A 27,606-nucleotide genomic window follows, 5' to 3' on the forward strand; every position below is an offset into this window, starting at 1 on the left:
CGGGCTGGGGGCCGGGCCGTGCCGAGCCGGGCCGCCCAATGAGGCTGCTGCGGGGCGGTGCGGTGCCCGGCGGGTGGCGGCGCGCAGGCTCGCAGCAGCGCGGCGGCGGCAGCAGCAGGCGCGGCCCCAGCACCGGCAGGAGCGGCCGCTGGGCGCCATGGGGTGTTAGCGCAGCTGGTGCCCTCGCTCTGCCGCCGGAAGGATCCGCCGCCTCCCTCCGCCTCCCGCTCCGCTCCTCAGCCCGCCGCCCATGAGCCTGAACGAGCACTCGATGCAGGCGCTGTCCTGGCGGAAGCTCTACCTGAGCCGCGCCAAGCTGAAAGCCTCCAGCCGTACCTCAGCGCTGCTCTCCGGCTTCGCCATGGTGAGACACCGGCCTCGCCCGGCGGGCAGGGGACACTGGCAGGCGGCCCGCGGCCTCTCCGGCGGTACGGAGACGGCTGCGGGGAGCTCAGCCGCCGCTTCCCCTCTTTTTTTTCTGGCTGGCGATCTCGCTGCCTCCCCTCAGGCTGCAGCGGGGCGGGAGGAGACGGGGACGGGGACGCGCGCCTGAGGCGGCGGGTGGCACCCCGGAGCGGCGGGAAGCGGGGCGGGCCCTGGCGCCTCTTCCCCTGGGGCAGCGCTCCCGGGAGGGCCGGGGAGGAGGCATTGAGGGTGCTGCGGGGTCGGGAGGGGTGCACCGGCATGTCCCGGTGGGGTCCCGTCGGTAGCTCGTTTTCTGTTGTCATGGCATAATTCAAAAGCTGCTGGACCGCTTTTGAACACCGGTAAATAGCTCCCGTACCTTGTGCAGGTTCTTCTGGGGATTGTGGTTTTGGGTTTTCTTTTCCTCCTCTCGTTGTTCCTGCGGAGGATGCTCGGCACGCCACAAATCCCATTTGTCGGGACGTTCCTGCTGCTTGCTGTGGTATGGAAGACACTGTGCGGTGCTGCGGATGCGGAGCTTGGCGCGGGTTTTTTCGGTGTTTTCGCTCCGCTCTCAAGGGCGAGGTGGGCTGAGCACACAAAGTCCCAACAGGTCCCCAAGGCCGAGGGGATCCGCGCTCTCGCTTTTCCCAGACCGCAGCCGCACAGATTGTGGAAATGGATGCGAGGGCAGGTGTTGCACTGGAGGTGTTTCTAGATAAATTGAGGAAAATAACCGGCTACAATTAACGGTGTTCCTCCGATTCGTTACATCCGTCGTTAGGCATGTGTAGTTCGGATGTTTCTAGTGGTGGTTTGTTGTGGTTTTTTGTTTTTTATAAAATCTTGGTTATTGCTTAGATTGGTTTTTGTTCATGTTGGATGTCTTTTTTTTTGTTACGTTTTTGCTGTCGGGTTTGACATAGAAACAGAGTCCAGTAATCCTCGTCTCAAATGAAAGCTGTACATAGATGGGGGCAGTGTGATTCATAAGCTTCATCATATGTTCAGTTCTCTCACATACTAAGCTGCTAACTCTGCACTCAGCCCCTTTATGAATAGGTGTTAAACACGAATCGTAGTTGTAAATACTGAAATGTACTGAAAATTTGGTTTGATTATTGCCCCGCGTTTTAACGAGGTATTTTCAGCCATAAATTCCCTTAAGAGCCATTGTTCTAGTGAGAGAGAGAGAGGATGCTGTTCGAAAACATAGCAGCCGGTCTTCAGCAGCCTCCTGACGGTCAAATAAATGTCACTGTCCTTTCTCAATGGCTAAAAACAGACTACAACTCTTCAGGGGTGGTGGGGAACTGCTGTTCCTTTGAGTGACAGGCGACTGTGTTAGTGCAGCGGCGTGTTTGAGCGGGTTCTCCTTGGGTAACAAGCATCAGGCTGGCAGCTCAGGCTCAGCTCCTGCTAATGAGCCCTCCTTGTCGTACACCCCTTCTCCTGTGCCAGAGCAGTTTTGTCAGGGTGGTTCCTTGAGTCAGGCTTTTACACTGAGGAGAGAGAACATGGGAAAAAAATGTAGTTTGTTAGTTTTTAAAATATTTCATCTCGGGGAGGTTGCGTCTCAATAAAAATATTCCAACAGTCATACTTAATCTCTGCTTTGGCTTTTCTCTAAGCATACTCTATATGGACTCTCAAAATTCCTATGGGTGCATGAGATGAGGCTTCTTTTTGTTTCTTCCCTAGAAGTTTTCTAGGTCAGTGTCCTGTAGCTGAAAACTGATGATTTTGAATTTAAGCTGTTTAGAGTATTTCAGGAAAAAGCCACCTCGTTCCCATTAACAAAATATCTATTTTCCAGGAATGTTACATGTTAACATTAATATTCAATTTTTCAGAAGTTATCCATCAAAAAAACACATTAATTTTCTTCATTTACCAAGGTCACAATGGAAATCAACTTTTAGCCTCTTTGGTTTTGCTATGACAGTCCTGAAGTTGAGACTTCCTAATCTGTTTTCAGATGTGATTTTCAAGTATTTTTAGATTTCTTTTTAACAACTTTGCCTATCTTTTGAGGTTGTCAAGGCAATCCTGACTTGCAAAGCAGGGCCTTCTTTGTGCTGTCAGGCCTATGCATTGTTTACTGAATTCAGCAGATTCCTTGGGACCTGATATTTGAACAAAGTGCTGCTAAAGTACAATCTCATCTTGGATCTAAAGCTTACAACAGCAGTTAAGACTTATTGTTCCTCTATTTTCTTTATCTATGTTAGGACGAAAGCCTAAGTGGCACATCCAGGACTACCCAGCCAATTGATGGGAGTTGTCTGGAGTGGAATGTGCTTGTTTCCATGCCAGCCCCATTGATCCTCTTTAATTAAACGGTACTTGCATCCTCTAGTATGAGCTACATGTATCCATTCCTCCCTCCACCCCCTCGTTCCTTTAATTCTGTCCTATTTTTTGCATAAGTGCAAAGTTTCTTGCCTCTACCCTGGTTAAATGATCCATGCCCAAGTCAAGAGATTGCCCGGGTCAGTGATGTGGAGAGGATGAAACGCTCAGCCAGGTTTCAAACTCAATTATGTTGTGGTTCTGCAGAGAAGTTGGATGAAAAACCTATTTTACAATTAGTTTTGGTTTACAGCTACACAGCACAATTTTCCACTGCACGTTTAGCTTCAGAAACAGTTGTGGGGGCTGGTGATTGCAAGCTGATGTTAAAGCTAAGCTGCCACAAGTAAACCCAAGCATTTACTTTGTTCAGATTAGAGGAAATCTGTGAAGTTTATAATCTTGTGTTCAGCACACTTTACATCGTGATGCTGGAGCCACAAATACAGGGAAGTTGATCCCAACAGTCATCAAACTGGACAATTTAAGCAGCTCTTCCCTCCACCAATTAAAAGCTTTGTGAAAATACCCAAGCCTGAACTAGTGAGGTCTAAATTATATTCCCACTATGGCTGACTTGAATGCATTTAGGATGCAGAAGACATTTTTTACCAGACAGCACAGTTTTCTTTTAAATTCCTTTAGTGGTCCAAACTGTGTGGACTCTTGTCTAGAGAGTACTACATCCACTTCAAATATTTAATATCATCAAAAAACTGTCAACTCTTGCCTTTGAAATGCAGCCAATACATACAGTCTTGTGAAGACAGCTCCAGTCACATTTTGTGAAAGGCTGACTGCTCTGATGAATATTTATGTAGCCAATTTCCATAATAATACTTTGTTATAATACATAATAATGCTGGGTAGAAACCAGGCCCATGCTGCTGTCAGTGTCGTACAGATACTCAGGACAGCATAGTCCTTGTCTAATAAAGGTTATTCTGGGGTTCTAAATATTGAAATAGTCTCTATAGAATTGTTTTGGCTGCATTTAACTACATAACTGGTAGAATAATACGCAACAGCTGCATTTTGTAACATGCAGGAGAGTGTTATGAGTCCAGTCTCAAGGCTTTACTGCCACTTACCTTTCATGTTGCTATTGCACTTTCAGGTCAGCACTCTGCTCCAAACAATCTGCCCCCATCTGGAAGATTTCTTCCATTCCAGTCACAAAATCAGCGTTTTGTTGCTCCTCAGAGTATTTCTGCACCGAGGTTGTAGAGGAGCAAGGCAGGTGGCATGGAGTAGTTGGGGCTCTTACTGTTCTCTGCCTTACAGCAGCTGCTTGTGGCTGCTGTGGTTTGGAGGATGTAAAGGTGATACTGAGCTGCTATTTCTTCTCCCTGCTGTGCTGTCCAGTCTGATCTTCAAGCTACTGAATAGATTTATTGTAGGTAACACTGTGTAGAGACACTGCCTTCTTAAGATACATTTACTCCAACAGTGTATGGGTATTGCCTTTTCATGTTGAGTAGCAAACTAATATAAAATCCTGTATTCTGGCATTAACTTTAGGAAATATTCACATTTTGCAGCATACAGTCCTGATTCTAAAGTGGCAGATAAAAGATGCTTACATTCTCTCCTGTATAAAACCAGTAACAAGATCATTATTTTGACCTTTTTATTTCCATTGACTGATTTGGACTCAGACAGAAGCTTTCTGTGAGTTGTTTATAACCTAATGAATGGTGCAGACACCCTGTGAGAGCCTGGCTCTTTGCCTCTGTCTCTGGGAGCTTATAGTACTGTCAGGAAAACCAAGCCCATCCGACTGGGAGCTGAGGGGGCAGCCAGAGGAGTGCTGATTTCCAGTGAATCCGTGACACCCATCTCATTCTCAGCTTTCCTCTGTGGTCCCACACACAGGCAGGCAGTGGGGTGGAAGATGGAATTTGCTGCTGAAATAACCTTGTGATGTGAACCTCGAGGCTGAAGTTTGAAGCTGACATTGTCCTTTCCAGTGGGGGTTTGCTCTTTACTGCAGTGGGGGGTTGCTCTTGTGCATCAGCTAAGAATATGATCCTGTGGAGAGCCAGCATTTCTCAAAGTATTCCATTAAATGGGTCATTATGGGTCTATTTTTAAACCTAGTTACTTTTAGTAAAATTGGTTTTTTTGCTCTCTGATTCATGGCTGAATCTGTTGGATACAGAGGACAGGAAAGCATTTGCAGTGGAGCTTTAGGCTGCTCAGAAAGCATCTTGGGTACAGGAGACAAATCTCCAGCCAGCCAGCCATCCATCCCACCTGTCAGTAGTTGCTGACTGCAGCCCCCTGGTTACAGACTGAATTTAGCTAAAATCAGGTGTTCTGTGGGGTAGTGGCCACGTGTGGCCTTCAGATCTGTGAGCAGCAGTGAGGAGTTTGGATTGGCTGTGGCTCTGGCTGGGAGCTGCCTGTCCATGGCACACTGAACTCCCTGGTGACTCACAGCGTCTGTTCACACGTGTTGGGTACAGTGAGAGACAGTGTGGCAGTGACAGCACAGCCTCCCTGATATTCCTGCCAACCACAGCTCAAAGTTATCTTCGTGGAGAGGAAGCCACCTATAAATAGCTCGTATATAATACTGATTTACTTGAGAGAGAGCATTTTATTTCCTTTTCTCTTCAGCAGTAAATTCTGAAAAATCTGAAAAAAAGGTGGTTTCTGATTCTGAAAAAAGATGTAAGCCTGTGATTAGGCCAGAAAGCCCTTGGATTCTCTGTTCACTGCTGTTGGTATTGCAGGTGGTAACAAAGAGCAGTCACTCACCTTTTTTCCTGTGTTGGAAAGTGTCAGTGTGACCTGCTACGTGGCTGGCTCTTACTGAAGTTCTTCCTTTTGTTTTCCTCCTGATGGTTTTCTGTAATGTTTTTTTTCCCCAGATACTTATTTCAGAAACCCCTATCTTAAAGCAGAAATTGAATTTGAAGCTTGTGTTATGCTTCAAATTAAACTAAGTTTAGGTAATACCAACATACTGTCTAGTAGCCTATAAAACTGGGCAACAGTGCTAAAATTTGAGTAAATTATTAATTTCTGTCCTGCTGGTGTGGTAAAAATGAACAAGTGACATACCAGGACAGTTGCTTATCCTGCATTTCAGTAGCAATATGAACTTAATTTGCAGACTGCTTTCTTATGTTGGTTGTTGCTGCTGGTGAAAATTGTTTTATTAATGTATCACAGCTCACTTGCAAAGCAGTGGAGTCAATACTTTTCAGAGGCACATTGTAAGTGCTCTTGTATGGGCTGAAACCTTCAGAGCATGCAGGATTTTGATTTTCATTTAAAAGTAGGATCCTTATTTAAGCTCCTTCTGGTCTAATAACACATGGAAGCCCTATGAAGAAGTACAACGAATTTCAAGATATTGAACTTGAAATAAAATTGAAATGCAGAATCTTCCAGAGGGCAAAACTGTTAATTTTCTAGTATTCAGACTGCCATGACTCTGAATACCAGGACTGCTGGAAACCTTAACATGGTTGTGTGTCCAAATTCCGTTATCTTTGGAAACACCTGGATACCCACCTGCTTCTGGCTTATGGAACCTCCAGCCCTGCATTCTAACCCAAGGAGTCCTTTAACTTTGTCAAGAAGCTGTATTTCAGATATACAGCTTTGGCAAGGGCTGTAGTAAATCTGTCAGTCATATCTGCAGGGTGATCTGAAGTTTAAAGTTAGCTCTTCTTTGAGCCAGGGATTAGACCAGATGAACTCTTGAGGTGTCTTCCAAGCTACGTTATTCTGTGAGCATGCAGCAAGGCAGAATGGAAGCTGCACAGTAGAAAATTGTGCAGCAAGTGTTCAAAGAAGCCTTGAAAGCTGTGAAGGAGAAGGTGCTGAAACATTTTATATAGGATACTGTGCAGACATCAGTGACAGTCCCTGCCCTGAGGGGCTCCTCTTCTGCACCAGTGTAGAAACCTCATGGAGGGCACCACAGAACACCCTCCTGCATGGAACATCATCCTCTGTCTGTGAGCTCAGGCTTTGCACAGGTTTGGATCATACCAAATGAGCTCATCTGTTTTTGCAAGTGTTACCTTACATGAGCAGTGGTGATCTGTGCATTTTGAAATCACAGCATGAGCAAAGGAGAACTTCTGAGGCTTTGCTTCGCCATGTGAAATAGTCATGGGGCCTGATAATGAGAAATGGAGGCTTTTGTTTTGGGTGCCTGGCTCAGGCTTGGCCCAGGAAGTAAAGAGTCTTGCAGTTGAAAAGAGCTGGCAATTTGTCTATAGTGAAAAAGCTCCCAAATTAACTTCCTCAACAATTCCAGGAGACAGAAAACATGAACTGACTTTTCACTCTTGGGTCAAGCTGGAGATCCTGTGCCAGGCATGAGCACAAGGAGGCTTTGCTCTGCCCCCCAGAGACTTGCCATGAACTTCAGTTGACTTCAAAATCCTTCAGGCATTCTGCATCCTTCCTACAGCCTCCCCAAGCCTCAATTTGAAGTGAGTTGAGAAGTATTTGTGAAAGAGAAGTGTTTGCTTCCTTCCTTCCCTCACTGCTGCTTTTAGGGTGTTTCTAGCACCAGTGTCAGCTACGACTGCTACTTGGTGTGTTTTCTCCTTGCTTACAAGGGTCTCTGTCCAGCCTCAGCATCATTTTTTTTTCTGTCTGTGAGCTGATGATAAACTCCCACATTTCTTGTTTCTTATGCACATACCTTCTATCTTCTGTCATATTTTGTCACTGGTTGGTTCAAGAAGATCATCAAACTCCCTCTCTGGAGTCTTCTTAGAGTTGTTAGTGTGTTGTGGAGCTGTTCCTAATGTTTCTGTCTTGCAAATACACCTTGAGTGTTAGAGTGGGTGTCTCTTACACTCCTTTATAGGGAGAGCCTATAAAGCTGTGATCCCTTCAGTGTCAATACAAGTATTCTTCCAGCCTCTGTAGTCTCCCAGGTGGGTAAATTGTGATGCTTTTTGTCAAAGCAGGTGAATATTGCCTTTCTGTTACCCACTTTGGTGTAGGATCTCTCCTGGCCCAGCAGTTGATGCACTTAGTACTCTTTCCCTTTGGTTCCAGCCATGGATAGGAGGTCGTGTTGCTTGTTGGCAGGACAGCCAAGTGTGACAAACAGGTCCAAGTGTCATTCCTAACACCAGGCTCCCTTGGGCTGTGCTGGCATGAAAACTACTGGAAATAATTGGCAGTGTGTATGGCTACTTGGCAGCCAGCTTATTTAGACATGTTAGAAGGCTAGCACTTAGGCTACTTTTCAAGTGATGCTGATGCTCCCCACAATTACAGAGTACAGTAAGTAATTGCATGATTTGCACCAAACTGAAGGAAGTTACACCTTTCCTGCCTGTGTGCCAAGTCTTAAGTACCAGTTACAGTCTTGCTGAATTTCAGGAATGTCTTCAGTGTTTGGCAAATTAAATATATCCGTTCTTAAGAAAAAAAAAAAAGTTTTCATCTTACAATGCTTTTTAGTGTTATGGCTATGTTAACATGATAAGTACTAGGACAGAGGATTAAAATGTCTTGCCATGCTGGATAGTCTTTTGAGTTTAGACATACACCAGAAAATTTACAAGAAAAAACTTTTAACAGTATGAAAATGAATCCTCTGTGTTGAAGGATTGCTGTTGCTCTGTGAAAAATTCAGGGAGCCTAACATCCCACAAGTACATTGGGATTTAACAAGCAACCCTACAGAAGAGAGACCCAAGGATCAAATATTTGTCCTCTCAAATGTGAAGTTTCCCACGGTTTAGAAATGGTATTTTTAAATCTCTGAGCAATAATTTTATATGCATTAATATAATTTCTTTTGGAGTTTCTTGTAAGACTTGGGAACTGCAAGTTGACTGAGTGGCTAGGCTTATGGCAATAAAAGTTTTCAATAAAGGAATTAAAATATTGGCAAATGGCCTTGAATGCCTGTTGAAACATGTCTGATGGTTTGCTCTGCAGCAGAACAGGAGGTATGAGAATGGTGGCTATTGCTTGATAGTTCAGACATAAATCTGGACCTAATTGAAAGGGTACAGTTTGACATGGAGAGAGATTTAAATGCAGACCAGTATCTCGTTTGGATCAGAGGATCTTCCAGAAACATGATTTGAACTTTAAAGAGAAGTCAAATGTAACAAAGATAACTACATCTTTCATCTTCCCATTTCAGGTGGCTATGGTAGAAGTTCAGCTGGATGCAGAACACGAATACCCTCAAGGTCTCTTGATAGCCTTCAGTGCCTGTACTACTGTCCTCGTTGCAGTTCACCTGTTTGCACTCATGATAAGTACCTGCATTCTTCCAAACATAGAGGCAGTCAGCAATGTGCATAATCTCAACTCTGTAAAGGAATCTCCTCATGAGCGTATGCATCGGCACATTGAGCTTGCCTGGGCCTTTTCTACTGTCATTGGGACTTTGCTCTTTCTTGCAGAGGTGGTGCTACTGTGTTGGGTGAAGTTTCTTCCTTTAAAGAAGAAAACTGAGAGTCAGCTCAAGAGCAACAGTTCTTCTATCATCACATCAGGACAGGCAGCAGCCATTGCATCAACGTCTATCATGGTTCCTTTTGGATTGATTTTCATTGTGTTTGCAGTCCACTTCTACAGGTCACTGGTGAGCCATAAAACAGACAGGCAGTTCCAAGAACTGAATGAACTTGCTGAATTTGCACGGCTCCAGGATCAGCTGGATCACAGAGGGGACACCATCTCCCCACCTGTTACCCATTTTGCGTAAACCTTTGCTTAAAGAAAATAAACCCACTGTTGTGCTTCTGCCTTGTTTACTCCCCTGTGGATGAACTGGTTGAACTGTTGATTATTGTGTAAAGAGAGATTATAAATGTTTTATACTAACCCTTTAGAGAGAAAAAACGCACACTGTTCCTTCATAAAATTTTAGCTATCAGACATCTGAAGGAATGGATGCACGTGCATCCCTCCTCTTCTGAGCACTGTCTGGCTAGATTGCTTCTTTTTGCTGCTGAATGGTGGCTGCATAAATACATGGAAAATAGCATTGTAAATTTGGGTATTTGTTAGAGATAGATAGAGAAGCTTGGTTTTCCCTCTTTATTTGATGTTGGCATTGACTAGAAAATACTGCTTCTCCAACCCATATTACGTGGCATGGTACAAATTACTTGGGATATGCAGCAATTAGCACTTGGTTTCAGTGCTAGTGCTGTTCTCTCTCAAAGCCCTGACAGATGGTGAAGGCTTTCCCACCACTTTCCCCACCAGGTTTGGCTGCCAAGTAATTATTACTTTACCAATTTTTCCAGCACCTTTTCCCTGTGATGGTTACACATTTTCTAACTTGCTAAACACCCATGACTGATCTTACTGCCATGTGGTATGGCCACAGGAGTAGGAATGAAATTCTAGTCTATTCTTCTCTGGAAGAAAATAAAAGCAATAACTGTTCTGAAGTTTTCACAAGCTGGCACATGTTATCTAGAGAGATAAGATTTGCCTCTTTGCCAATTAGCAATATTTAAAAAAAAAAAAAAAAAAAGGAACTAGATGAAATTATCACTGGATAATTTTTTTAGTGTAAAGATCACAATCACTGCTGTGTTTTTCTCCAAGCCAAGGTAATAATTATTTTGTACTTTTATATTTAATATACATTTTTAATAAATCCTCAGATACAATCAGCAAAAGGTGCTTTCTCTGCGTTGGATTCCCAAGTAATTAGCTATGCCTTGGCTTTCCTTGTTTAGATAAAGTCTTCTTGCTGAAGTGTTGTATTTAGTAACTTGTAAAGCATTTTTTGCTTCCAAAGACTCTGGAAGACTACTTTTCCCTATGTAGCTTTATTTATAAAAGTAGGTTATTTGTAATTAATATTGCTGCTTACTTTCAGACACACATGTCTGTGACAGCCAGGCTATGGTGTCGGTTTTTATTTCCTCTTGAGCAAAAAACTTCCATTTGGTCTCTTAGATAAGAGGTTTGTCCAAGAAAGGCTGCTTCAGTAATTCTGGCTATAGCTAGAAGTGGAGTTTTTTGGAATGCAGTTCTTCTTTGAAGCAGCTTTGAGCTTTAACGGGTAAGAGCTGTCTTTTTAACACAAACTGAGACAGGTTTTGGGTCTAATGGAACAAAAGTTGACTTCCCTGTTGTAGCTAAACACTGTGGAATAGAAACTTGGGATTTTTGAACCTAGACAGGGGTGAACATGATAATACACTGGAGCTTGGGCTGAACAGGGTGTCTTTTCCACCCAAACTCCATCTCCAGTTATCCTGAGGTATTTACAACCTGTAGGATACAGAGGTGGGGTGGCAGAGTGTGTTTACTACTGAAGCTGCCTTGTGCAGCCAAAGGGACTCAGCACCACTGTAGTGGGAAGTTTTGACAAGGTTACCCATGGTGTGTTTGTGTTCTGAAAAATTACCATTAAAAAAAACTGCTGGCCTATTATTTTTCAGCAGCATTCCTGATTCACAAGCAGAAAAGAGTTTTCCACTTGCTGCCCTTCTGGCATACAGAGGCCAAACTGGATTTTCTCTGTCTCTCATTACATTATTCTTCAAATATATTCTATTACTAACACAAATCTGCTGCTGGTGAGAAATGTGACTGGTCCCATGGGTGTGCATTCATGGAGCACTGGGAGGATGGAAGGGTTATGTTGGTAAAGATGTTAAACAGCATTCCAAAACTACAAAATCTTTGTAGTAGGTGCAACATTTTCCCATACTTTACTGGAATATCAGCCTTGTCTTGTCTTGAGGAAAAAAAAAAAAAATTCTTCAAAAGCCTCATCAGAAGTTAAAATACTATTTTGAATGGAAGTCCTGAAAATACATTTTATAAAATTACTTGCTGTCCTGGCTAAGTAGCTGAATTTCTTTTTATTCTGTGGATCTTTTACAAAGTGACAAGGAAGTGTGGGGGGCTTTAAGAAGCACAGAATTGGAAGCTGGTGGGACAACCTTGTTTTTAATTTTCTCAAGCTGGTAGGTTCTGAGCTAATGGCGCTGTTATTACAGATGATTTTCTGACTGTTTTCTGCACTTTAAGTCATGATACTGAGTAAGTTCCTCTCTTTTTCCAGCTGTGGAAATGGTCATTAAAGTTACAGCTTGGGCACAGTCTCATAACTGTGTGCCAGAGACAGTAACCAGACCCAGGAACATGGATCTAAATAAGAGTGCACTTAGAATTTGTTTTTATCTCTTATTTATACTAATGGTATTATGTATTTACCTCAAGCATTTTAAACATTGGTTATTGTATATCACTTATTTAGATATAAAATACCTTAATGAAATAAAATGAACTAAACTGTTGCTGATTATTTTCTATCTAGAGGCCTAAAATATGCTTATTTTCTCTCTATCCCTTATTTCTTGGGATATATTGTGCTAATTTTCTTCACAGAAAAAATGACACAGAGGAGCTTGGCAGAGTCACTCTCTCCCAGCTTTTTGTGTTTCTTTTTCCTTTTTTTTTTCCTTTCCTTGCCTAAATACTGGGTTAGAGTTAGGTTAGGGTTAGTGGGAGGAAACCACTGAGCCCAGCCACCTGCAGAGTGAAGCACACACGTGCAGCCTTGAGGGAAAAGCAAGGCAGACCATGATATAATGCACCCCAGTATGGGTTTGGGACTCAAATAAGTAACCCAGCATCATGTTCTTATCTCACATCTCTTTTTTGTCCCCAGCATCCAATTCTTCATTTTGGCTGTCATCAAACATAGCCTGGGCCTCTGCTAAAACACCATCTGGATCCACCAGTTCAATCTAAAGAAAAAGAATACAAATCAGTTAAGCAGTGTAATTGAAGTTTAAGGTTTTGTAGATCTTGATAACTGGAGCATTACCAGAGTGCCATGTATCAGGACTTCAGTTTATATTGCAGCCTTTCAGCTGCTGTTTTAGAAACATTGCAATGCCTCCTGAATTTTATTGTGATCATCAGCTCATCTCCTTGAAACAGGTGTGTATGGAGTAGACTGACTCTCCTTTAACAAAACACATTTTTGGGCAAAATTTTCTTTGATTTGTAGCCTCTTGAGTTTCCCATGCTGTTTCAAAAGGTAATTGCAGTCACCCAAGTGAGCATCAGAGGCACCATGAAAGGAGGACTCTGGATTCATGTAACAAGATGCAGATTCTTGTGCAGGAAATGCCAAAACCCTGCCAGGAACTTGTCTCTGAACTGCTTTATCTCCTGATGCTTTCTGGGAGGGTTCACATGTCTGTGATGTTGGCAGAAAACATCCAGTCCTTTCCATACCTACTTTGTTACCCTTTCTGAAGCCTTGGCTTCAATAATTACAATTGTAAATATACCACGTCCACCACATTGAGTCTTTCCCCATCTGCAGTTACATTCAAATTCTGCCTTGATGCAATCCCATCATCTACCTACTGATTTCCTTCCAAGTTTGTGATAATCACTCTCAAGCTTTCAGCCATTTTCTGTCCTGTGCATCCCCACTGTTTGTTCCTTTTACCTGCTAAGAAGACACACAGTGATGCTGCTTCCATGCAGAAGCTCAGATCCTCACTGTTTGCCTCTTCCCAGGTGCAAGCTGACTACTTAGTTTATCTCTGGTTTTGGCAGCTTCTAATATTCATCCTATGTCTGCTTTTGTGACAGTAATTGGGCAAAAGGTTTATGAAAATCTGAGTTCAATTTTTCTCTTTTTATCTGTCCCTTCACATTCTGAGATCAAGAAATCTCTTCTGATAGAAAGCACATTAAAGGCAGTGAAAGTTGATGCTTTCTTTTTACTCATAAGACCAGCGAAAATTGGGTCATAACTTGGTCTTCAGAGAGTTAAAGAAACAGCCAGGCTTTAATATGCTGTAGCAAAATGGCAATTTGGCCCAGGGCTGCTGGGCTGGGTTGCCGGAGGCCATTCTCAGCTGACCTTTGACAAACCTTGTAAAGTAAATATTTTTAGCTACAGAAGTACTGCTCCTTTTATTCTTTTTGCTCCTTTTTATTCTTCCCTGGTGAGTATTTGGTGTTTATTATTTTGCAGTGCCATGTGTATGCCTGGTACTTACAGGATTAACTGGCTGACAAAAATGCTTGTGCTCCAAGGACCCTTGCTATAGAAACCAGCTTTAAAAAAATAAAGGAAGCAAAAATCTTACACCTGTGAGCTTTGGTAGCTGCAGAAGCCTCATGTCATTTCCAACAACTTTATCCCTGGAGCAGAGGAGGAAGGTGGGCAGCTTCACCTGCCAGGCTGGCAGCCCAGGATGCCCCATTGTACACCTTGCCCAGTCTTTGGGAGGGGGACAGGGATGGGGACAGGGACTGGCTCCTCCTGCAGCACGTGACAGCCTTAAGAGAAAAGGGGATCAGAGCTCTCTGGCTCCCAACGTGGGGAAGTTACCACACCCCTGAGCCCCCAGTGCTGCTGGATGTGAAAGAGACCCTGAGTTGGGGTGCCTGGCTGAAAGAAATTGCTGCAGCCCCTGGGTTTGGGTAAGGTCTGATCAGCTTTAGCTGTTCAACTTGGCAGAATCCTCTGGTTTTGACGCAAATCCCACTATTGTCTCTGCTTCTATTGTCCCCATTTCCTTTGTGCTGCTCCAGGTCTCTGAGCAGTGCCTGAGAACTGCATTTTTTCAGATGTAAGCAATGGGGAGGCTCCAGCAGTGGCTGGATGGGCTGTTTGTCCCTGTGGGGCCATTTAGGACACTGCTGGCCAGAAGACTGAGCACACACCCCATGAGTTGGGAACCCCATGGGAGTAATCACTTGAAGAGTGAAATGCTACATGGAGAGCTGCCCTGAGCTGATGCATGCAAACAGCTCCAGTGAAACCCAAATTTCCAAGCAATTACCTTTGGGATTGGATACTGAGTAGGGGCAGGAGCTTCATTTCTGCCAAAGTCAATCATAATTCCACATTTTGGTATATCAGCTGCCCAGACACCTTCAAACAACTGCCCCTTATTGAAGTAGAAGTATTTCCCTGGGCCATGCTTCTTTCCATCTTTCCAGCCTCCTTCGTACCAATTTTTATTTGCTGCAATTAAACACATGAACAGACCATGAAATTTTTACTGTTCCATGAAATTTTTACTGTTCCATGAAAGGGCTGCAAACAAAACCAACCAACACAGCAAACTGACAGAAGAGGAGATCATCTGTTTGGGTCCTTTTAGTTCCAGGGGTCTCTGAAGTACAGTGTGTTGGTTTGCTTTTGCTGTGCTCTGTTTGCCATGCCACAGAGGACAAAAGGCTACAGAAGGAGCTCAAGTTTGCCCATTCAGAACAGGAACTGCATTCACCTGCTGTGTTCTTCTCCTGGAGATCCTAATTTTTTTGCTGATAGGCCAAGCAAGTGAACTCAGGGTCAGAGCAGTCACTGAGTAACTCTTTAAAACATCAAAAATTAGAGGATGCAAGTTTTGGATTTGTCACTGCAACAAATCACCCTGGAATTCTGGCTTGAAGAGGCTTTCTTGTCTGGGCAAGAAACAGCAGCACTGTCTGATCATTGTCCAGTCAAAATAATCTTGGTTTCAAATAGTACTAAAAGTTATGGGTTTTTTCAATTAATTACAGAGTGGGAATTGCTGTGAGTGTCTGAATGGCCCAGAGAATCATTTACAGGCTGTGCTCCCAGCTGTATTCCATGTCTTAGATTTTTCTTGCAAGTTGAGAGAGGTTTTTGCAGGTTCTCTGCTGCTCTCCAAGAATCCATCACCAAGAGGGAAAGTAGAGCTGCAAGGGGAAGCAGAGCAGCCTCATCCAGGAACACAGGCTGAGAAGGGACATCCTATGGTGATGTTTGGGCTAGGATACAACCAGGCCACCCAGCTCTCACTAGAAGAGTCCTCTGCTCTCTTTTTCCCAGATACAGTGTTTCTAAGCCAAAAAATACAGGGAATTTCTGACCAAGTGGAAAATATCTTTGTGTCTCAGCTGAACTTTGCCCTTCTTCATGGCAAGAGGTGGCCACAATACCAGAGTTCCCAGTACAGTGCTGAAGAGGGAGCTGGGGTTTGCCAGAAGCTGCAAGGCAAGAGAGTTAAACAAAAAATGTCCTGGGGGGGGAGCATGGCTGCCAGGGTTCTCAGGCATGGTCTGGTTTACAGGCTGGAGCCATGGGGGTGGTTATTTTCAGCTTGCATCTGGTGGTGTGCTCATCTGCCACACAGACCTGTCCACAGGTGGGATCAGCTCAGCTTCTGTTCTCCATTCACTGACAACTCAGAAACCACCAAGCTCACAGACCCATCTGTGATGAAGGGGCCATGGAATGCTCTGGCTGCACTGCAGCCCTGGCTGCTCCCAGCCCCTCTCCTCTCACAGCATCCCAGGACCTGTGTTGCCTACACACCAGATCTGCTCGGTGGACAGAAACTGCTCAGGTTTCAAAGCCGTTTGGCACCGGGCTGTAGCAGGGGCAGCACATGAGCACAGTGCTGCCAACCAAGCTCACCCTCCCCGGGCGTGCTGCCACTACAAGCAATTTAATCTTGAGCTGCAGCTCATCGTGACCTCCGCTGAAGAACTCCTTTTTCTTTCACCATTGCGAAGCTGCCGGCCACGTGGGCACTTTTCCAGAGGCTGAGCTGAATACTTTCAGGTTGGGGGTATAAAATAATGGCTCTTGCTAAATTTAACCAAAAGGAATCCAGCTCACCATCAGTTGCAGGCTATGCTGGAGGCAACCGGGCTCTGAAACCACATCAGCTGCAGCTCAGCCCCGAGGGGCCACCACTTTATAATGCTGAGGGTGACTTTGATGGGAGTGAAGCAGATCAGTGGAAGGAGTTCTGCCTGAAAGCGGGTGCTGATTTCATCTGAGTGAGCCATCGGTCCAAAGTGACTTTGCAGTCATCAGAGAGTGCAGTCGTGCATATGATGTCTAGTGAAGGTCATGCTCATTCCTCCCAGCTGCTTTGCTTAGCTAATTACTAGCCTTGAGATCACTTTCAAGCAAAAAAAGGAGAATAGATGAATAATAATATAGAGATAATATTTCTTCACACATTCCTGGATTGCAGTGTTTTCCACTGCAAAGGATTGGCATTTTTGGCTTGGGGGAAAAGTGTGTTGAGATCCAAGCAAAATAAGGGTGAAAAAAAAGTTAAAGTTTCTGGTTTTATGCTGAGATTGCCCCCAAAGTTCTCAGTCTATAATGTGTTCGGTGTTATTTCTGAGAAGGGATCATCTATTTATGAAACCCCTGTGTTCACTCCTTGTCAGCCAGTTTCAGGAGTAAGAAAGGGAATGGAGTGAACTCCAAAATATTTTTTTTTTCCCCCTGGAAAATGGACTCCTCTTTGGTATGCAGCAGCTAGAAAATCTGCCTGGCAAAGTGCCTGACTTGAAAAGAGAGATGTGCTCTTCTCTGACCCAACAGTATATTATCTCTAACCCTAACCATCCCAGTCATTTAAATGTAAATCACAGCAAAAAACAAGCTTTCATTCCTGTGGGCTTGAGCAGCACAACCCTGGTCCTTGCACAGCCTGTGCTGCCTCCTGCCCCAGACCAGGAGGGGAGGGATGACACAGGGGAGCAGCTGCAACCCTGACGCCAGGCTGCAGCGGGAGCTGTGAAGTAGCACCCAGATATCTGGAGAGCAGGGTGACACCAAAGACCTTGAAAAAGGCCACCAGATGCATCGGGTGAGGGGGGCTGGTACTTACACAGCCGCAGCCTCCCCTTCCCGTGGGGCTTGTCCTCCAGCCACTGTCCCTCATAGATGGATTTGTCCTGGTAGTACATCCGGCCCCAGCCACTCCGCAGCCCACCGCTCCAGTCACCCTCGTAGCGCTCCCCGCCGGGGAACAACATCATCCCAGGGCCCTGGAGGGCAGCACAGAGGTGGCCAGTTAGGAGCCTCAAGAGTCTATTATTTTCTTGATAATTTTTTCCTTTTCTTAGTGCTCTTACATATGGCTGTTTGTGTCCTGAAGGAAACAGGAGGTGATGGCACGGGATTTTTTTCGGCAAATGGTTTTATTCGCACAACAAAACCTCGGGTTTGTGTCAGGGTCTGTTATCATTGGCAAGGTCACTGCTAATATTTAGCTAGAAGCAGGTTCTACTTGTATATAAGCCTGGCTGTGGATATGCAGTATAAACAAGACCTGTCTCTCAGTTTTTCCCATAGGAATAAAGCTTTTACTTAATCTCCGAATAAAAAATAAAATCAGTTCTGGAAATCACTGGTTTTTTCCTAGCATTAATGATATTTTTATATATATAAATAAATCTATATTACATATAGATTTATAGTGCTGAGGGAGAAGTTTTGTAGAAGAAAACAAATCAGCCCTAGTCATATTTGGAAGTTGTTATAAATCTTTCAGCAAAGCTCCATCATCCAGTATTTGTCCTCAAAGCAGGGGATGGGAAGCTCCCTCCAGGAGGCTGGAGCCACAGAGCCACACCCCAATTAGAAGTGTACAAAGCTATTAATTTCATTTAAGAGCTAACACAAAGGTGAACACAAGGTTTCCATTGGCAGATCAAAAAAACATTCCTGCAAGGATTTTGCACAGGAGATTGCAGTCATTTTTACCAGATAACTTCCTTGTTATGTTTCCTTTAGAAAAATCAGTGATTTATGTGACAGACTTCATTTCCAAAAGAAATCGTTATTTGTCTGATATGCTATAGAACTCCCAGAAGGAGGTACATTTTCCTGCAATGCTTACAGTACTGTTTCCTCCAACTCTTTCAAGGATGAGAGGAATGAGAGAGATGGGAACAATTAAGACACAGCATTCAATTCCTCTCATCCTGCTTGGCCAAGCAGTGGGTGAGACCAGGCAGTGACTGCTGTGGATGGGTGGGATGAGTCCCTCTCCAGAGAGGATACAGTGGATCACAGCACGTTCTCAGCCACTTTTGTCTTTTTATGAATTACATTATTTTTTTACTCTTGAAGTTCTCTGAACAACGTTCAAATTAAGATTTTAAAGAGAACCCAAGCCTGGAGGAAGGTTTGTTCCTGTAGCTTCTGCTCAGAGTTGCAGTGTTGCTTCACTATTGCCAGATGAGGGACACGGTGCAGCTCCTGCAGCAACTGATGTGGAGAGGTAACACCAGGAGCAGCAAGATTGGGAATGGCTGGGGGAGAGGGCTTAACACCAGAGCTTATTCTCTTGCTTTCATTTTCCAACCTATTATTTTCCCCCAGGCCCTTCAATTAAATCTAAATATTTGAAAAATCAGTGCTTTAACTGATTTTTTTTTTTGCATGTGTGCACCCAACTCTTCTCCATGCCCTGGGGGACACTGACTTGTTGCAGGAAAACTTGCAGATGCAAGAAAACTCACACATCTTTTGTCGTTTTCCCACCAGCCTGTATACACCTTCCTGTATTCCTTGGTTACGGGGTCAGGAATGCTGTAGGAGCCATAACCGTCCCGCTTCCCAAATTTCCAGTCACCACTATAAACAGCTCCAGTGGCTTTCCATATCTGGGTGCCTTTACCTGTTTAACAAGCAAGAGGAATGATAAGGAGAACATTGCAGTTGTTAGGAGAAGGATTTAGGGGGCTGCCTTCCTACAGCTCCATCCCAGGTGAAGTGGCATTGCCTGACCTGGGCAGGTTTATGTCTGGGATTCAGTTTGGATTTCTGAGTTGGATGCATCGTTAATCTTGATCAAAGGTTCCTCTGGCTTCCTCCACCTTCCTCCACCCTTCTCCACCTCCCTCCACCCTCCTCCACCCACCTCCACCCTCCTCCACCCACCTCCATCCTGCTGCACATTCTTCCACACTCTTCCACCCTCCTCCACCTCCCTCAACCTTCCTCCACTCTCCTGCACCTTCCTCTGCCTCCCTCTACCCTCCTCCACCCTCCTGCACCTTCCTCCACCTTTGTCCACCCTATTCCAGCCTCCTCTACCTTCCTCCACCCTCCTACAACCTCCTCAACCTTCCTCTGCCCTCCTCCACCCTCCTCCACCCTCCTCCACCCTGCTCCACCCTCCTCCACCTTCCTCCACCTTTGTCCACCCTACTCCAGCCTCCTCTGCCTTCCTCCACACTCCTCCATCCTCTTCCACCTTTCTCCACCTCCCTCCACCCTCCTCCAACCTCCTCCTCCACCCACCTCCACCCTCCTCCACATTCTTCCACACTCTTCCACCCTCCTCCACCCGCCTCCACCCTCCTCCACCTCCCTCAACCTTCCTCCACCCTCCTCCACCCTGCTCCACCTTCTTCCAACCTTCTTCCAACCTTCTTCCAACCTTCCTCCACCCTCCTCCATATTCTCCCACCTTCCTCTGCCCACCCCCACCCTCCTCCACCTTTCTCCACCCTACTCCACCCTCCTCTGCCTTCCTCCACCCTCCTCCACCTTTCTCCACCTTCCTCCAGCCTCCTCCACCCTTGTCCACGCTCCTCCACCTTCCTCCACCTTCCTCCACCTTCCTCCACCTTCTTCCACCCTCCTCCAACCTCCTCATCCTTCCTCCAACTTCCTACACCCTCCTCCACCCACCTCCATGCTCCTCCACCCTGCTCCAGCCTCCTCCACCTTTCTCCACCCTGCTCCACCCTCCTTCAACCTCCTCAGCTTTCTTCCACCCTCTGTCAGCCTCCTCCACCCTTCTCCACCTTTCTCCACCTTCCTCCACCCTCCTTCAACCTCCTCAGCTTTCTTCCACCCTCTGTCAGCCTCCTCCACCCTTCTCCACCCTTCTCCACCTTTCTCCACCTTTCTCCACCTTTCTCCACCTTTCTCCACCCTCCCTCCACCTTCCTCCACCAGAGGCTTCCAACTCTTGGCTTGGTAAACAAGCCTGTCCTGTTCTGGCTGCTCAAAACCAGGACAGAGTATTTTTGCATTACATTTTTCAGAGACATTTATATACAGACATATATATATGCAGGCATACATGAATGAATGGTCTTCCAAGAGCATATACAACTGCTCCCTGCCCCTGGATGCTTTTATTAAGACATTTAAATGGGTACTTTTCCCAAAAATGGATTGTCTTACCATGTTTCAAGTTGTCCAGCCATTCTCCAGTGTACTGATCCCCATTTACAGCATAGATTGTGTGTCTTAATCCACATTTCTGTGCTTTCCTGTCCCACTCACGCCAGAGAGGCTCTGTAGTCCTGGGGTATTTTTCAATGGGCATATTTTCTGTGGCTGGAGAGGAACACAATTGTCAGCAAAGAATTAGAGAGAAATTGCAAGGCAGGGATGGGCAGAACAGTCAATTTGTCAGCTATGTTTTAATATGCACCCAGGTCAGTAATTGATGTCTGGCTTCTGGTTAAATAGAGATACACAAACAAGCTATTAAAAAAATACTGAAGTACAAACCAGCACTGGCCTGTTGGGAAATGTTAAATAAGTCTCAGCAGGTTGAGTCTCTGGTGGGCACTGCTCTCTGCACCTGCTGCAGGTATTGGAGAGCAGAGGGAAAGGCAGCTCCCTCTCTGTCGAGCCAAAACCTTGCCAGGCTCTTTCCCATGGCTGCTCCACCACCAGCTCTGTGTGAGGCAGGACCAGTCCTTTAAGCAAATTAGAAAATTATTTGTTTGCTAGGAAATATCTCAGGACATTGGAAGGCATTCAAAAGATGTAGTGGGTCAGAGAGTTGGCAGGAGTCCCCAGGAGCTGGGACACTTCATACATCCAGCAGTTAATGCAGCTCAGGCCCCTTTCTGCTCAAAGTATTAGTCCTAAAGGTGTCTTGTTGAAAGCAGGGAGGTGATTCACGTGTTGGAGGTCTGGAGAGAAAGGATCATCGAGGGGAAAAAGGTGGGAGAAAAAGCTTGTTTGGCCCATAAATACAGAGAGGGTAACAGTGGAATGCTGCATGGTGGAGATTCCTGGGCATTGCTGATGGAACAGCTCCGTTCAGCAGAGCAAGAATGTCAGCATGGACTCGGAGGTGAGAGTGGTCTCCTATAAACCATAAATAAATGCCAAGAGGTGGCTATAGAAACAAAAAGCAAGTTTCTAAGAATGTCATCAACACTGAGAGCTTGGCTGGAGCCCAGCAGGGTGGGATGCTCTCCGATTTTGTCTCCTGGGCTCCCCCTTCTGTCCTGATTCGCTGGACTGAGCCGTATCTGGTGATTTTTCTTTACCTCTCCCTTCTTGGGAGGGAGCAGAGCTTCTGTTCCTGCTGTGCCACGGGTGCCAGGGCCCCTGGCATGGGGGAAAGTTTAGAGTAAAGGGAAAAGGAAGGTGCTTTGTGTCATTGCTGAAGTAAAAGCTAGAAATTGTATCTAAGATTATAATTAGCACTCAGCCTCAATTTTTTTCGGAGCTTTGGGAAACGGTCTTTCAACAGCTATTTGGGTGATATCTGCTAAAAAAACACCACTTCTGTGCCCATGATTAGCCTTCCTCCCTCAAACACAGCTGTGGAGTTTGTGTCCCGTGTGTCTCCTTACCATGGGACTGTGGTGGGCACGGGAAGGGCTGGGGGAGTGCAGGCAGAGCCAGGGAAGTGCAGGCAGGGCTGGGGGACCTGCCCGGCTGCTACATTGTGAGCTCAGAGCCAGGGAGGTTCCTACCAGGCAGCGTGGAAGGAGAGGGGCAAGAGAGTGAGTTCCTGGCTGGTTGCTCCCTCTTTATCTGTTGACCGCAGGTGCCTCAAGAAAAGAGATGAAGATGAAGACCACAATGCTGCCAACCCTCAAAGCAGATATTTAGGGCTTAGGGTTGTCCGTGAGGGCAGAGGAGGATTTGGCAGCTGGACTCCCCTGCCCATGCCAAGTGTTAATGTAGTCGGTGTTGCTGCAGCTCGGCACTGGCGGCTGGAGAGGCTGCCGCTCCCGTGCAGCTCTGCCACCGGTGCTGCTGCCCTCGGGAAGGAGGATCTCACAGAATCCCGGAGCCTGTGCTTCATCAGCATTCTGGTAAAACACAGCTTTAGTTTGTGCAGCCCTATGGGAAGCACACTGTTTTCCCCTGGTCTTCACAGGACTTCAGAGCAACGCATTTATTTTTTTTTTTTCTTTTCCAGCCATGCATATTAACTTCATAAAAACCAGGGTGGCAATTTCAACTGGCTGCAGAGTAGAGGCTGCTGGCTGTGTCTGGCAGCTTCCTGCCTGCCACCACATCCCAGTGTGTGACCTCCACACCAGCTCTGCTCACACAGGAGCACCCAGCCTGACCACAGCCCAGCCCTGAGGGTGTCACAGCTGAGTTCACCCCCCGCCCCACGATGCAGCCCTACAGGGGGGTCCCACTGCAGGTACCCTACAGCACAGCCAAGTCATCCCTGGTCCCCCCCTGCCCCTGAAGTGGTGGCTCTGAGCAGGGCACACTCAGGGTGCCTTTTGCTGCTCCTCAGGGTGCCAGAGCAGCAATGGGAGCAGGCAGCGGGGGGGAACCCACGGGCTCGGTTTGCAAAGTACCCTCGAGTTTGGCCCCTGCTTTCCTGTCACCTCCCACCCCAAGAGCCATCTCAGGACACCAACCTGTGCTCGGTGTGGCTGGGTACTGCCGGCTGCATCGGAGAGGTCGTCATGGCAACTCTGCCAAACTCCTGCGCGAAGGGTGATGGGAGAGCGGCCGGAGACCTGAGGAGCGGGGAGCTGCGGGCGGGACACGGGCTCACCCCGGGTGTCCCACGGTGAGCAGGAGGGGTGGAGTTGGAGCCAGGTTTCTCCGTGGGTCTGCTAAGCACATGCCACGCTGGAGGTACAGGTCTTGTAAGTTAGGACTATCCAGCAGAACATAAAATGTTTCACAGGTGTTTCACTTCTGGTTGTTTTGGGGTTTTTTTTAATTTAAGTGTAGCAGCAGAAGGGTGCAAATGAATGCACTGATGACAGTGCTGGTGGGTAACAGAGAAATCTTCCAAATTTGCCAGTCTTGGAAGAGAATGGAGAAACATGCAAGGAGATGGTGGAGGTAGATCCAAGCTGTAGGAAAATACAAACATGAAAGAAAATTAGGGTAAAAATCCAGGTTATACTGGGCTAGCATTAGGTTTATCTTTGGTGCGATTTCTCTCATTCCAGACTTTCCAGTTAAAATCTGGCCCAAAATCTCCTTCTTGGCTATTTGGAATTGTTTGTTTGTTTGTTTTGTTTTAAAAATTGGTTTCTTGTTTGATTCTCACAGGTACTGGTCGCTGCCACCGAGGAGAACCAGCAAAGCCGGCTCCACCAGGACATAACAGAGCTCCAATTCATGCCCTTGTTGCTTCAGTTGTCCAGCGTTTTATTAAACTTATCATTTATTAAGACTGAAAGGAAGCTGTTAAATCGGTCAGTGTAAATCCGGGTTTTGCTCAGCTCGTTATACTGCCAATACAATTCCTTGCAATGGACTTTTAGCTCTCCCAATTTCTTCTAGTGAAATTGGGAGTGAAGGGAAAATGCTCAGGGAAACACGCCCAGAAACACGTCATTCGGGGATAAAAATCCCATGTCATTCGGTGTGCCTTATTTTTGTTTTTTTTTTACGAAGTGTAAGATATTTTAAAATCCAATAAACACAAAGGACCTCAGCAGTCTACATCCGAAACCGATCATTTTCACAACAAAAGGAGACAGCTGCTCCAATCTGAGTTTGCTCGCACAGAGCTTGGGGAATTACCCAAGTGAAATGCCCAAACCAACTGATAACTGTGAGAATCAATAATTTAAGTTTATTCTGGGAACTTTGTAGAATAAATAGAGACAAAAAAAAAAATGTAGAGAAACATATGTTGGGATTCTTTAAAGGTGAAGAAGGTGACAACAACATACTGTGGCAGTAGGATGCTCAGATGTGTGTTTTATTGCTGTTATAGTCAGGAGAAAAACCAGAGGAAGCGGTGGGAGGGTCTTGGACTCCGACCAAGCGTGAGTCGGGTGCAGCCGGATGAACGCAGAGTGGGTGCAAAGCTGAAGGAGCTTCTCTACTGCTCTGTTTTGGGGTTGTTGGGTCTTTTTTGGGGGGAGGGAGGGTGTTGTTTTTTTTTTGTTGTTGTTGTTGTTGGTTAGTTGTTTTGGGTTTTTTTTTCCCAGAATTATTATTACCAGCATTTAGGAGGAACTGAAGTGAAAAGTTTGAGGTGCAAACTTTTCTGGTTGGCTGTTGCTTAAGAGGCAGTCTTGCAGGAAAGCAGTTTTTTTACATCTGTTTCCTCCTTTTTGTTGAGAATAGCTTTAAAACCCATGTTTTTACATCAAAACAACCTGAACTGAGAAGCCTGGGTTAGCTGAAATGTTTGAGCACTTGCTGACATTGTCATGCAAAGTGAAACGTTGAAGACTTTGAAGCTGATGCTTATGAGATCCCCTCTCCCCTTGAGCTTCTTTTGTGGCAGATTTACAGCTAATTGTCTCTTCTTAACAGCCTGCAACAAGACTGCTCAAACAGAGGCTGCAGATGTTAATGAGTGAAGGCACCCAAAGCTGAGAATTATTTACTGCACAACTCTAGAGTGCTTTGCAGGGATATTGTTTAAAACAGGCAGATAAATTTGGGCATACTGGAGCTAATGTCTCACTTCAAGTCCTTGATTGTGGAATAAATCCAGAGCACTAAATGAATCAGCAGTACCAACTCCCAGCTGAAGCATGAGCCAAGTATTTTATCATGGCTTGTGTGTCACCTAGTCATGGTGTGACCTGATGTTAAAGTAGAGACTCACCCACATTTATATTTTGTCCTTTCCCCAAAAGGAACACGTTGAAGTTGTTGTAGAAATAAAAATTGCAAGAAGCCTGAAAACTGAAAGGGAAGTTGACAGTGAAATAGAACAAATGCCAAGAATGTGCAGGAGGAAATTTAAATCACTCAGGACCATCGACCGTGATATAAATATGTTCTGTGATGTGTTGTTTTCTGACTCTTAACTCAAAAAATAGAGTCCTTTTTAAACTGACTAATAAAAACGGATGGTTTAGCAAGTAAAATTATATACACCGTACTAAACAAATTCTTTAGTTAAAAAAATAAAAATTCAGTGTTATCTTACCTTGCTTTGGTTTTATTCACAAAGATGTGATTGAAACAACCAGTTTATATGAGCAGCAGTAATCTCCCAGGCAGTGGAAAGAGATTACAAGTATTTCTGAAAACTTTTATAATGACACAACATTTACTGTTGCTAGAACCAGCTGTATGGCCAGCTGTGCTACACTCACATTACTTGTTTTTAATGAAATTATTTTATGTTTTCTGTTCCAATTAAAATATAGATCTCTTTGTATAATTAGCATGCTTCTGTTAAAAAACTTCCAAAGAGATCTTTAGAGGTTATAATTAGAAACACTCTCAATATGTATAAGGATTGTTCCTTGTCAAGAGCTGTAGGGAAGTTTATTCAGAACTTAAAAACTTTAAACAAAGATCTGGTGAGGTGCAAGGCTGTTGGGAAGAGCTCCAGGCCAGGCACAGCTCTGAATGGGAAATGCACATTTCCTGCTTTTGTATGTGCAGCACCAAGAGAAGCACAGCCCCAAAAACATGTCAAAAGGCTGCAAAATTGTGGCACAGAGCACACAGCCACAATTGATATTAAGAGGTTTCTTCTGTTCTTTTGAGGCATGTAGTTCAGGAGTTAATTGAATAGTCTTAAGAGTTCTTTATAATTTATGATGTATTCTGCAAGTAATGATGAATTCTGTAAGAATTCAGTGTGCCCACTTCAGAGTGTGATGTAATGAGCAGGGCACTTCCTAAACAAATGTAGCCACATCTTAGGGTTGACTCTGTGATAAACTGCACTGAGATGACAGAGTAATTGCAAAGGTAGAGGGATTATTTTCATGTGGGAAGGGAAAATAACTTTTCTAGTAGGGACTACTCCAACCTTATGTTAAACTGTTCAGGATGTATCCAGCTCAGAATTAAAGCTGTGATCCGAGATGCAATTCTTTCTCTGGAATCCAAAATCCTTGGGGCTTCCTGTAACACAAGGTTCAGTGTTGCAGATAAATGCTAGAATCATAAATAACAAACTCCTCTGGTATTTATACTACACTTTTTTTTTAGTTTATTATCCTACTTTCATGTGTTTGATCTCTGTACAACCGCAAACCTCACTGGAGGTGCTGAATGGACAATGCAATGTCCCTGCCCTTGGTGGCTGTTAAATCAGCAGAAATATGAAAAGTACGTGTGTGAAAAGTACAAAAAAAAAGCATAAAATGTGCAGACAGGGCTAATGCAGCCATAGGAAAGAACAAAGGACAGTGTGCAGAGAAGGGTCAAATGTTTTTTGTCGTTTGTGCTGAATCCAAGGAAATGGGATCCTACAGATACTCTCTGTGAAACGACAGCATTGCACTCAACTTTTTACTTTGGCTTCACTCCTCCCTTCCCCATTCTGTTTTTTTTTCCCCTTCCTTTCTCTTTTTTCTTCCACTTTGCCTATTTCCATCTTTCTCTAACACACCACTATTACAGGAGGCTCAATTCCTACACTTTGCGGCCTTCTCACCTCCGGTCCAGCCCCCCCAGCCCTGTGCTCCGCGCCTTTCCCTCACCCTCCGCCCCCGAGAGCTGTGTGCTCTTCCTCTCCTTCAGCCCGGGGGCCACCAGGCCCCGCTCTCAGTTCGCCAGTCCTACCCCCAGGCGGCTTTTTGTTCTCATGACAAACAGAAAAAGATAAGGAATCATCTCCTCACTTTATCTTTGCTATCAGCCACCCGCCCTGCCCCGGCTCCCAGCCGGGCGGGGCCGCCATCACCTCAGCCACCAGATCGCTCTGCGGGGATCATCCCCGCGGCACGGCGGCTCCGCCAATGCCACACAGAGGGATTTATCTCCCCCCTCAGCTCCACGCCGCCATTCAGGCTCCGCCACAACAAGGAGGGAGCCGGGGGAGGCGCTGGGGTCCCCGGGAGGTGACCGGGACCGAGGTGGGGTCGGTTCGGGTCGGGCTGAGGCGTTTCCTCACCTCAGGCGGGCGGAGGACGGGGCGGGGCGGGAGGGGTGGCGCGAGCCAC

General features: G+C 45.4%; 3 protein-coding genes and 2 long non-coding RNA genes across 9 annotated transcripts in view; 2 read left to right on the forward strand and 3 right to left on the reverse strand.

Annotated features, from left to right (window-relative positions):
* Window positions 1-2,200, reverse strand: part of KDM2B (lysine demethylase 2B) — a 112,500-nt gene extending 110,300 nt beyond the window's left edge. Inside the window, exon 1 of the mRNA XM_071763184.1 lies at window positions 785-2,200. The gene's annotated coding sequence lies outside the window, so the exon portion shown is untranslated. The remainder of the gene's footprint in view (window positions 1-784) is intronic.
* Window positions 63-12,037, forward strand: LOC139805134 (calcium release-activated calcium channel protein 1). 3 transcript variants are annotated; one of them, XM_071763201.1, is made up of 2 exons: window positions 63-364; window positions 8,897-12,037. In XM_071763201.1, exons 1-2 carry the CDS (start codon window positions 251-253, stop codon window positions 9,464-9,466), a joined length of 684 nt encoding a protein of 227 aa, XP_071619302.1. In that variant the 5' UTR covers window positions 63-250; the 3' UTR covers window positions 9,467-12,037. The 3 variants fall into 3 exon arrangements, with proteins under 3 accessions (XP_071619302.1, XP_071619304.1, XP_071619303.1); XM_071763203.1 differs by lacking the exon at window positions 63-364 and adding an exon at window positions 700-767; XM_071763202.1 differs by lacking the exon at window positions 63-364 and adding an exon at window positions 2,628-2,747.
* Window positions 9,582-23,244, reverse strand: MORN3 (MORN repeat containing 3). 3 transcript variants are annotated; one of them, XM_071763198.1, is made up of 6 exons: window positions 23,137-23,244; window positions 20,687-20,842; window positions 19,009-19,166; window positions 17,370-17,529; window positions 14,547-14,731; window positions 9,582-12,482 (listed from the first exon to the last, which is right to left on the reverse strand). In XM_071763198.1, the coding sequence occupies exons 2-6, from the start codon at window positions 20,829-20,831 to the stop codon at window positions 12,381-12,383; spliced, it is 750 nt and encodes a 249-aa protein (XP_071619299.1). In that variant the 5' UTR covers window positions 20,832-20,842; window positions 23,137-23,244; the 3' UTR covers window positions 9,582-12,380. The 3 variants fall into 3 exon arrangements, with proteins under 3 accessions (XP_071619299.1, XP_071619300.1, XP_071619301.1); XM_071763199.1 differs by lacking the exon at window positions 23,137-23,244 and adding an exon at window positions 22,102-22,204; XM_071763200.1 differs by lacking the exon at window positions 23,137-23,244 and adding an exon at window positions 21,793-21,815.
* Window positions 23,245-23,248: 4 nt separating this feature from the next.
* LOC139805136 (uncharacterized) lies at window positions 23,249-23,915 on the forward strand. The gene is made up of 2 exons (XR_011729698.1): window positions 23,249-23,359; window positions 23,786-23,915. It is a non-coding gene; the product is annotated as an uncharacterized lncRNA (long non-coding RNA).
* On the reverse strand, window positions 23,525-27,571 carry LOC139805139 (uncharacterized). Its single transcript, XR_011729701.1, has 3 exons — window positions 27,286-27,571; window positions 26,469-26,563; window positions 23,525-23,583 (listed from the first exon to the last, which is right to left on the reverse strand). It is a non-coding gene; the product is annotated as an uncharacterized lncRNA (long non-coding RNA).
* Between the last annotated feature and the right edge of the window lie 35 nt (window positions 27,572-27,606).

Source organism: Heliangelus exortis, chromosome 19 (genome assembly GCF_036169615.1).
Source record: "Heliangelus exortis chromosome 19, bHelExo1.hap1, whole genome shotgun sequence".
Lineage (NCBI taxonomy): Eukaryota > Metazoa > Chordata > Aves > Apodiformes > Trochilidae > Heliangelus > Heliangelus exortis.

Excerpts from the sequence above, each read along its gene's own strand:
- MORN3 (XM_071763198.1), bottom strand. The coding sequence starts at position 20,831 with ATGCCCATTGAAAAATACCCCAGGACTACAGAGCCTCTCTGGCGTGAG. Across the intron at positions 17,530-19,008 it reads GGGAAAACGACAAAAGATGT|GGCCCTGGGATGATGTTGTT; the intron begins GTGAGTTTTCTT and ends GCTGCCCTCCAG. Across the intron at positions 12,483-14,546 it reads CTCAGTATCCAATCCCAAAG|ATTGAACTGGTGGATCCAGA; the intron begins GTAATTGCTTGG and ends CTTTTTCTTTAG.
- LOC139805134 (XM_071763201.1), top strand. The coding sequence starts at position 251 with ATGAGCCTGAACGAGCACTCGATGCAGGCGCTGTCCTGGCGGAAGCTC. Across the intron at positions 365-8,896 it reads TGCTCTCCGGCTTCGCCATG|GTGGCTATGGTAGAAGTTCA; the intron begins GTGAGACACCGG and ends TTCCCATTTCAG.